At 44.5% G+C, this 10,259-nt stretch overlaps 1 protein-coding gene across 1 annotated transcript; it reads right to left on the bottom strand.

The window, feature by feature from the left end:
* Window positions 1-2,814: 2,814 nt before the first annotated feature.
* VHL (von Hippel-Lindau tumor suppressor) lies at window positions 2,815-9,138 on the bottom strand. The gene is made up of 3 exons (XM_056852760.1): window positions 8,910-9,138; window positions 6,270-6,392; window positions 2,815-3,086 (listed from the first exon to the last, which is right to left on the bottom strand). Exons 1-3 carry the CDS (start codon window positions 9,124-9,126, stop codon window positions 2,887-2,889), a joined length of 540 nt encoding a protein of 179 aa, XP_056708738.1. The 5' UTR covers window positions 9,127-9,138; the 3' UTR covers window positions 2,815-2,886.
* Between the last annotated feature and the right edge of the window lie 1,121 nt (window positions 9,139-10,259).

The raw sequence follows: 10,259 nt of genomic DNA, 5'->3' as shown, positions 1-10,259 counted from the left end.
CAGGCGGATTAGCAGTTATCCAGGACACACCACCAGAACTCCTTGCTTTATAGAAAACAGTGTTTAATTTACAGTGCACAGATACAAAAGACAAACCGTCACGTACACTTCTCTCCACCAAACTTCCCAACACATAGTTACATAGGCTTATATACATAACACCCCCTGAAACCAATAAGGCCACCTGTAGACCTGGCCACAGTATTACATCATCTTTACTGCTTCAAACTGGTTAGTTGCAGTTCACCCTAGAACCTGCAAGGCTATTGCTGCCTCTTGCATCATCCTAGATGCCTCTGATCTGACAGCTACCTGTCAGCTGTCTCTGTCAAATTATTATGGGCAACTTGTTACTCTGACAGTATTTATAGCAGGAGACCTTAGAACGTGCTTCCCAGAAACATTTACTCATCTGATGGGTAGGCTGTGGAAGAAAAATCTTGGGGACCTACAAACAAGAACTTCCCTGATGGTAGCAGGCAAATGTATACATAGGCTATCCATCCACAATTAGTAAAAAAAAACCTTATGGATGTCTTAAATCATCAGGCTCCAAATTACCTACTGCATTAAACCATCCATTCTGAGACTAAAATATGAAGAATGTGAAAAGGAGAACTATCAGATAACTACTGTAAAAGAATTAAGCTATCTGAAGCCATTCTGGCTACTGGAGTGCTTGCAACCAATATTGTTTACACTTATGCTGAAGTATAAGAGTACCAGTAAAAGTAACAATACAGTTTTATGAATCTTAGTGGACAGGGAAAAACCAAAGGAATACAATGGCATAGAAACTTTTAATATCTTGAACATCTTTTAAAAATACATTGAACTATGGAATGCTACAAAAATAGGCAAATAGATATTAAAAAGCAAAATATTGTCGAAGGCTTTCACGGTCAGAGTTCATTGGTTCTTGTAGGTTATCCGGGCTGTGTTACTCCTCTGAAGATGCCTTCCACAGCTGCTGGGGAAACGTCAGGAAAGAAAATACCAAGACCATGGTCACACAGCCCAGATACCCTACAAGAACCAATTAAAAAGCAACTTCTAAAATTTCAGAAATGTAACTAATACATGTTGTTCATGTGAGCTAGATATTTACAAGATCAACACAAAAGTAACATTGCTCCAAAATGTTAATTTCAGGTGCCCTGGCAGCTCCCCCAGTTAAAATACAGAAATTAGTTCACGTAAAATCAGGTCTATGTAGCAAATAACTAGATATGAGAATTCCCTTCCACAACGCTCTTTTCCCCTGATAGTGAAAGAGCGTTGCATATCTCCCAATTTAAAGGCCTAATACATAACTGGAGGAGTACCTTGTCTGCAAAGGTTGCAATCCGAAGGCACACATACAAACCATGGGTACAGTGGAGGGCTGCCAGTAGGCAGTCGTGGTAATGGACTCATTTAGAATCCTCACCCTGATAAGGGATTACTCCACAAACTGAAAAACTAGCATCTGAAGAGTCTTGTTTCAACTCTTGTGTTGCACTGCAAACACAACATGCATTTCTTTTCTCCAAGGGAAAACCCCAGTTAAATTCATGAATGCAGTCCTCAAGATGACATCCAAGGTACAAATTTCTTTAAAATGACAGAATGTACATATGAAATATTTTTTCCAAGACAGTACATATTTTACTCTACACATTAGTACTTTTACAAAAAGTAACAATTCACAACTAATTAAATTGATTGAACATTAAATATTTTGATGTTCCCGACAACTTAATTTCACATTAGCTCTGTTAGGATTTGCATTTGGACTGGAGATAAGTGCCCAAGATCAATCAGTAATCATTGCGGGTACTAAGGTCTAACATTTCAACATACACAGTGGTGCAGTTTTCTTAGTTGAAGGTGTGAGATATCAGAATGACAGAGTTCCACTGAGCCTCCCTATGACTAAAAGATACTCTTTTAGTATCTTTTATTAGTATCTTTTAGTATTAGATACTCTTTTAGTAGTCAGCCTTAATATTTTGTACAGGTATGGGAGTGGGGGAGGGGAGGCAAGAGCCCTTGGCAAGTAGTCACAGAAAGCTGGATTTTGTTAGGTCCATGCTTGGAACCTGCAAGAGGAGAAGCCAGGAATGATCTCCACTTGCCCCATTCACTTGCATTGTTGTACTGAGATTCAAACCACAGTAAATCTGAGTTCTCGTAGAAGATTCTGCTTGTGTCAGATGCTGGTTTTGAATGAAGTGGGAAAAACACTGGCAAGGTGATACCAATTTAAACAGGAATGCTATAGAGTGCTAAAACATACGATATAACTACCATCAGTGTTCCCTTTATACCAGTTTTTTTAATGCATCGCATACTTGCATAGGGCAAGTCTATAGTGCAGTGCAAATAGTACTGACAGGGACATACCAAAGCACTGTTTGAAATGGCAACGTGTAGGAAATCTTTGGACAAATCAAAGGAGCCAGTACATTGTTGCTACATTATACAGATGGGTAGAGAGGCAGTTTATGATTTCAGGAACGCTCATCCTTTGGTATGAGAATGCATTTGCCCAACTTCTAATTTTTAGGAATAACCTGAATTTACTGTCCTCTATAATAAATTGGGGGGAAAAGAAAGAAACATAAAAACAGCTTCATCAGCAATTGGTCTTACAGCTGTGTAACATCTAGATGAGTTTTGGTACTTGGTATGCCATGAATGAAACTAATGCAAAGACTGGTTTCGTAAAGATTTAACATACTTGCACATTGTCTCACAACTCTGTCTGTCCCTGTGTTACGAAGCTATACATTCTACATAAAAACAAGGCCAGCTTCCTAAAACCCCATATCACTGATGGCTATTTACAAGCCACAGTTAGTGCCTCTTGTACCCACAATTCATCAGTGAAAGCATTTTGTCCAATTATGAGTCGTCCCTTCTGTCAGGGACTTCATTCCTTCGCATTTTACTCCTTTCCAAAGAAAGCCGCTGAAGATCCTTCCTAAGGTCGGGATGATCTTCTAGATCTTCATACAGTGACCTAACAATGTCTAGTTTTCTGTAGTCCACTGGTTTCACCAAGGTACGGACAACTTGAAGACATCTCTCTTTTAGAGTGAACACTGCACAGAGACGGGAAAAAGGAGCTTTTTAGTGTTTTGCTGCAGATACCCTGAGTAGCTGTGTTAAGACAGATGGGCAGTATAACAATTCTTTTAACAAATAAATATTGTGACACTAAATAGGAAAAAGCTAGTTAAAACACTAAAATTATTTTTATCGTGTTACTAACAATTCGGAAGAAAAAGCCCAAAATTGTAAAAAGAGAATTATGAACCAGCTTTGGTGAGTACAAACAGTGAGGATACTTACTGGAACCCATCATAACATGCTACATAACAACATTTACATTGGCTTCCAGTTCCCTTTTTGGTGCAATACAAGATGCTGGTTTTGATCTTTCAAAGTTCTCTGCAGTTTGGGTCCAAAATACCCGGAAGGGCTGCCTTGTTTCAGAAGGCCTTTGTGTTGACAGGCTGCTTGCTTACATTTCCTCTTATTTGTATCTGATTGGTGGTTTTTAGGATAATGGCTTATTGTTTTAACAAGTTTTTTATGGTTGTTTTGAGCTGCTTTGGCCACCCTCTGTAAGGTAAGATTAAATATAATCATACTGTATTTATTTACACCCTGTCTTTTGCCCCAATGGAGACCCATATGAAACTTCTAGTGAGTCAGATTCACTATGACTATAAAGTGGAGAAAGATCTTCCCAAACAGCTACTTACCCAAGATCCTTTAAAAGGAGATGGCCAGGGACTGAGTCATCATGTAAATAAAGCCTGTGCTTTACCACTTAACATTTCTTCATATTCTACTTGAATATTACACAAAGTCTCTCAACACAGATTTCTCTTTATTCAGGGGTAAATTTTAATGGCTGTGTAATATGAATGGCATGATGAACATCTAAGATGTTTGCTTTGGGTAAACCAGAGTATTATCCAAACCAGTTTAGATTGCCATGAGACCACATAAGCAAAATTTAAACAGAACAGAATATTTCCATTTACTAAGTCGTTACTATACTTTATTAAAGTATTCAAAAATTCAAGTAATAACTATATATGATATTCACCAACCATCACATTATACATTAAAATTCTTTATTAATAATTAATTCTTTAATTAAGATATTAAAATTCCTGGATAGTTTAAACTCCCATCAAAAGCTTTCAAAACCCTGGCAGTACAAAATTTCAGTTGCCTCCTTAAAGAGGCTAGTGAAAAAGATAGGCAGGCTGCCAAAGGGAGGGAACTCCTTAACTTTGGGGCAGTTACTGCCAAGGCCCTGCTCCTGGTAGCCATCAATATTAAAATGGTATTCTGAGCAGGGTCTCATTGGCAGATCATGAGAGGTGGGAAGGTCTATGTGAGAACAGATGAGGCTTCATGTACTTAGGACCCAGTCTGTTCAGGTTTGATAAGTGAAAGGGATGATGGCACATTCTATGCCACCAGATGACGTCTTCTAGTGGTTTCATGTTGATGTTAAGTAGCAGGGGATACAAACCTGACTTTGAGAAATCTCATAAGGTACACCCCATAGAGAGGAACAACAAAGCTTCTGGGCAGAGTTCCAAAGACACCATCCCAGTCACACCAAGAACTGAGCTCTGGTCCCACTTTTTAGATCTAATTTCCAACGAAGACCAGATTGTACCACAACACAGAGCCTCCCAATCCTAATATCAAATGGTTTCACAGAAGGATACAACAGTTAATGGTACTGAATACTGATTTAGAGCATTGCTACTAGTAATCCCACTATACCAGTGATGGCGAACCTTTTAGAGACTGAGTGCCCAAACTGCAACCCAAAACCCTCTTATATATCGCAAAGTGCCAACACAGCAATTTAACCTGAAGAATCCCCCTGAAGGAACCATGCAAAATAACAGCAGCGGGTTAGCTATTCACATGCTAATGGCTATGCAAACAGGAACAAAGGAGCAGGCGAGTGGGGGGTGGAATTTCTCCTTTTGCTTCGAGACCGTGAATAGGCAGTTTTAAATTCGCATTTTAAAAAAGAGCTTTTAGCGAACATCAAAACTGACCATGCATAAATGGCCAGGGTATCTGTTGTGGGGAGGGGAAGGTGATTGAAAGCCGGTTTGATTCTTCCTTAAGTGGTAGAGAAAGTCGACATATAAAAACCAACTCTTCTTCAAAGTGAAACTTGATATTTGTAACTGAACCATCAGGAAAAGAGGTAAATGATTGGGGGAGAGACACCTGGCAACCCTAAGGCAAATATATGAAGCAAAACCTGCTCTATATTCAGAGGGTTCCGTCTGAAAAAAAACTCTGCAGGGGGGCTTATTGTTGAGTTCTGAGGATCTGGATGGGGAAAATGTGCATCTGAATGGCAAATCCAATGCAAAACCTCCCATTCATAAATGGCCAATAACCTCCCATGCAGAGTTTTGAATCAAACATTGCTTTCCCCACCCCCCCAAGCCCCGACCTCCTCCTCGCCGCCCGCCTTGGCGCTGCCGGCCCTTGAGCACGCATTCAAAACCCGGCCGCGCTGTGAGGGGAGGGGGAGGGTGGCGCTTTACCTCACACACCACCTCTCTTGTGTGTGTGTGTGTGTGTGGGGGGGGGAATAAACCAGAAATGGGGCGGTGAGGAGAGGCTTCGTGGTCGACTTTTGGTGGGGGTGGAGCCTCCTCTGCCGGCACACGGGTAAGTGGCTCGGGACGGGACCGAAAGTCCAGGCGGGCGAGGCAGCGACGGATGGAAGAGGTGGAGAGAGAGCAAGCCCGCTTCCCGAGGGACGGGGCGAGGAACCGGCAAGCCGACAGAAGGATGTTTCAGCCCTAATAAGGTCTTGGGGGCAGGACTAGAGGGAGGGCTGAAACATCCTGCCCTCCTCCCCACGCCCCCAGCCAAGTCCTCTGACTGGCGCAGGCGTGACCGGGCGGCGGGGCTACAGCTGGGGTGCGGCAGTGCGCCGCCGCGTCTCTGCGCTCCGTCTTCTGTCGGCTTGCCGGTTCCTCGCCCTGTCCCTCAAGAAGCGGGCTTGCTCTCTCTCCACCTCTTCCATCCGTCGCTGCCTCGCCCGCCTGGACTTTCGGTCCCGTCCCGAGCCACTTACCCGCGTGCCGGCAGAGAGGGCTACGCGTGCCAGGTCGGGCACGCGTGCCATAGGTTCGCCAACACGGCACTATACACTTTTTCACAGTGCAAAAAAGATAAAGGCATTAATCCTGTCCATCTTGGAACATGCACTGATCACTTACCTGGTAACGTAATGTTTGCAAATATGGGCTGTCCATTCATATTGCGAGTGGCCACAAACAGCTCTGCCTCATTGACAAGCAGACCATCATTTGTCTCTGCATCTCTGAACAACCAAAGATGCTCTAAAAACAAAATAAGACCAAAACAATTAAATGCCTGCTCACAATTATCGGTAAACAGAGTATGTAGCTATTAAAAAGTCAAATTACAGCCCAGAAAATTACACAAAGCAAAACATAGGCAAGTTTACTGTTTAGCAAGCTGCTGCACTGACCCATGACTACATGGGATCAGGTGCTAGCATCCCCACACGAATGCAAAGGCTTATGTTATCTCCCCCTTATCAGAAGTACAAAGCTTGACATGGAAAAACCAAACATTGTGCCTTTATGTTGTAAGCAGATTGTTGCATTAAGATGTCCTTCTCGAGAAATCAATATTAAATGCAAAAGGAAAAAAATACCTAACTTTTAAAAAATCTGCCATAAAAAGTATGGAGTCACTAAATGAGGAACAATTTCAGATCCACTTTTGAACCTCTCCATTTTCCCTCACTACATGTACTCAAGCAGAGTAGCATCCTCTGCCGTGTGACGATTACCTTTCCTGGTCAGAATTCTGTTTGGAAAAAATCTTTCAACTAGTGCCTCCAGGGCCCATAGGCACACTGTCTAGTCTCCAAGAGAGTTTACACATGGATCAAATTCATATTTTTCCAGGTCACTAAGTCCCAAACACCATAGTAGTGGCAAGCCCAAATCTTTAAATATGGGTCTGCCCCATTCACATGAAATGCAATTAAAGGGTCAAAAGATCATGCTGGTGGAAATACTGAATCTTCATTCACAGCTGAGCCTGGCAGGGGTGGAGGCTGTGGAGGAGAAACTCACAGGAGAATTCAGCAATCCTCATCCACATGCTCTAAATGTTAACAAGGCAGCCCCGCTTTTAAAAACCAGTGCCTGCTGATATCATTATGTAGTTTGGTTTCAGGATACAATAGAGCACTTGGTGCACCGCGAAACATCTCCTAGTGCTCTGTGAAGAGATTGGAAAATACTACTGTCATTCCGTTTAGTATATAGGTGCTAGGTGAAAATTAATGCTCTGTGACAAACTCCTCTCCTGAAAAGTGCTCCATGACTCAAAATGTTTGGGAACCGCTGCAATAGAGCATCAGTGTGGCTACTCTGTAGAGAAAGAAAGGCACTCTACACATGTTCAGAGATATATGCTTCCAGTGCTGAGCGCCTGGCACTGCAAACAGCCATAGCTTAAATGATGCCACGGACCCAACCAGCTTTGCAATTTTTACTGGGGTAGCCACTAATGAATATTCATAATCATGAAGCCAATCCTTCCTTCTCACCAGCATTTCCCTTACTGTACAGCAGATATAGAGCTGCAACACACGTCCTTAGCTCCCCTTCTTGGGCTCCCTGTCATTTGCACAGCTGTGACTCTTGGGGGTGTGTGTGTCCAGGTGTTGAATGACCCCTGTCTTAGCAGAGGCCTTTAAACAGATGCATCGCAAGCACAAATCCAACAGGCACCACAATCCTACCATGGCAAAAAACTTCACTGGTTGAACTTTTCCAGTTCATATACAGCAGTGGTTCCCAAAGTGGGCAGTACCATCCCCTGGGGGGCGGTGGGATTACATAGGGGGCACTAAAAGGCAAGAGGGCAGCAGGGGGTGCTAGAGGTGGGCCGCTTCAACTGTGTTGTTCACTAATTTACAATAGATCAAGCTCTGGCATCATGCTGCCAAATTTGGTGGAAACTGTCGAAGGCTTTCACGGTCAGAGTTCATTGGTTCTTGCAGGTTATCCGGGCGGTGTGACCGTGGTCTTGGTATTTTCTTTCCTGACGTTTCGCCAGCAGCTGTGGCAGGCATCTTCAGAGGAGTAATTTACCTTTGATACTTTTTGCAGGACAATGATTCAGCTCAAACCCAACCCCTTTCTGACTATATATTACTCTTCCTACCCACTTGACACTGAGAGACACTGTCCTTCAGTGTTACTCCTCTGAAGATGCCGGCCACAGCTGCTGGCGAAACATCAGGAAAGAAAATACCAAGACCATGGCCACACAGCCCGGATATCCTACAAGAACCAATTAAAAAGCAACTTCTAAAATTTCAGAAACGTAACTAATACCTGTTGTTCATGTGAGCTAGATATTTACAAGATAACCCGCAAGAACCAATTGGTGGAAACTATCAGAATTCCCCCCCCCCCCCAGACTTTGAAGAGCTGGTACCACCGACTCAAGCCCGTCAGCTCTGTTGAATGAATCTCAACTAAAAGGTTTAAATTTGATTCTGAACAGACGTGCAATGAAGTGTTGCTGTTTGGAAACTGCATTGTTCTTCCCTTCTCCAGCGCGTCATGCAAACCCCTATTTTGAATAATGCCTTTGAGAGGGTAGGGGGCGCTGGGGGTTCGGTGGGTGGCACCAAGGGGGCGGTGGCCCGAAAAGCCTGGGAACCGCTGTTAGGCAGGAGCCCCGGCGGAGAGGTTGCAGCGCTGCAGGAAAACTGTGCTCGCTCGCGCCCAACCAGAGCACGATGGCCCGTATGTAGCGCGCGCGCGCAGCCCTCTGCTGCCCTCCGCCCGAACGTCCCTCGTACCCACCCGCGTAGCTGTGCATCCGGCGTCCCGCGCCCGGCAGCAGGCTCGGATAGGGGCGCGGTTTCCCCTCGAAGTCCAGCCACACGGGCCTCACTAAGCGAGGGCTGCGGTTGCAGAAGATGACCTGGCAAGGCTCTCGCGTGTTGACCGAGCGCAGGCGTCGCAAGAGCCCTCGGCCTGCCGCCTCCTCCTCGTCGTCCTCTCCAGGTTCCTGCGGCATCTCGGAGGAGCCGGGCGCTCAAAAAGCAGCAGCTGTGCCCCGAGCAGGAAAGCCTACCCGCTCGGAGTCGCGCGGAGCGCCATTACTGTGCGGGGAGACGCGGAACGCATCACGCATGCGCCGCTTCCGGCGGCCATTGTTACGCAGGGCTCGCGAGGAGCTGCTTTTCCGCGCCTGCGCAGTTCGGATGCCTGATGGCGGTTGGGGTTTGGGCGGCGGTGTCACCTGCGTGTGTGTAAAGTGCCGTCAAGTCGCAGCCGACTTATGGCGACCCCTTATGGGGTTTTCATGGCAAGAGACTTAACAGAGGTGGTTTGCCAGTGCCTTCCTCTGCACAGCAGCCCTGGTATTCCTTGGTGGTGTCCCGTCCAAATACTAACCAGGGCCTGCTGGTTAGTATTGCTAAGTACTGCTTAGCTTCTGAGATCTGGCGAGATCAGGCTAGCCTGGGCCATCCAGGTGTCACATACCGTCACCAAATGATGCTCCCGGAAGCGTGTTTCCTTTTTCGAAACCGTAATTGTTCGGCCAGCCTTACAGCTGTCACAAGCATCCTTTTTATTTTATCGCAACTTTGTTTTTTTTGCAAATCTTACGCTTCCTCCAACGGACTCAGGACAATTTAGGTGGTTTTTCCAACCTGTTTTAATCTCACAACACTTCCGTGAGCTCTGCTAGAGAGATTATCTTATTGAAAGTCGCCCAACAAGCTTCGTGGCAAAGTAGGGAATTTAAGCTAGGTTTTTCCATTCAGTCTGGGGAAGGACTCCACAGATATGACAAGAACATACTTTTATTAATTCACGGTGGGTCGCCGTGATAGTCTATCTGCAGTAGTAGAAAAGGGCAAGAATCCAGTAGCACCTTAAAGACTAACAAGAATATTTTTTGGTAGGGTATGAGCTTTCAGGTATCTGAAGAAGTGAGCTGTGGCACACGAAAGCTCATACCCTACCAGAAAATATTTTTGTTATACTTTTATTAAACAGGCTATAGGAAACAGAACTATCTTTGTGTTTTGCATGTTATGCCCATGTTTTGCAGAGATCCAGAAGTTCTCTTTGTTTTTTATGCCATTAAAGGTTTTGAAATTGAAATTGATTGATCCAGAAGCACCTTTGCCTATGAGCTTA

This window comes from Euleptes europaea, chromosome 1 (genome assembly GCF_029931775.1).
Source record: "Euleptes europaea isolate rEulEur1 chromosome 1, rEulEur1.hap1, whole genome shotgun sequence".
NCBI classification, from domain to species: domain Eukaryota; kingdom Metazoa; phylum Chordata; class Lepidosauria; order Squamata; family Sphaerodactylidae; genus Euleptes; species Euleptes europaea.
Note: the sequence above shows the minus strand (reverse complement) of the source record. Positions and strands in the feature narration are given on the sequence as shown.

Bases quoted from the DNA above. Each gene is read 5' to 3' on its own strand.
- VHL (XM_056852760.1), bottom strand. From the start codon at position 9,126: ATGCCGCAGGAACCTGGAGAGGACGACGAGGAGGAGGCGGCAGGCCGA. The intron at 6,393-8,909 runs GTGGGTACGAGG...TTTTGTTTTTAG, and splicing joins CCGGATGCACAGCTACGCGG to AGCATCTTTGGTTGTTCAGA. The intron at 3,087-6,269 runs GTAAGTGATCAG...GTCTCTGTGCAG, and splicing joins TGCAAACATTACGTTACCAG to TGTTCACTCTAAAAGAGAGA.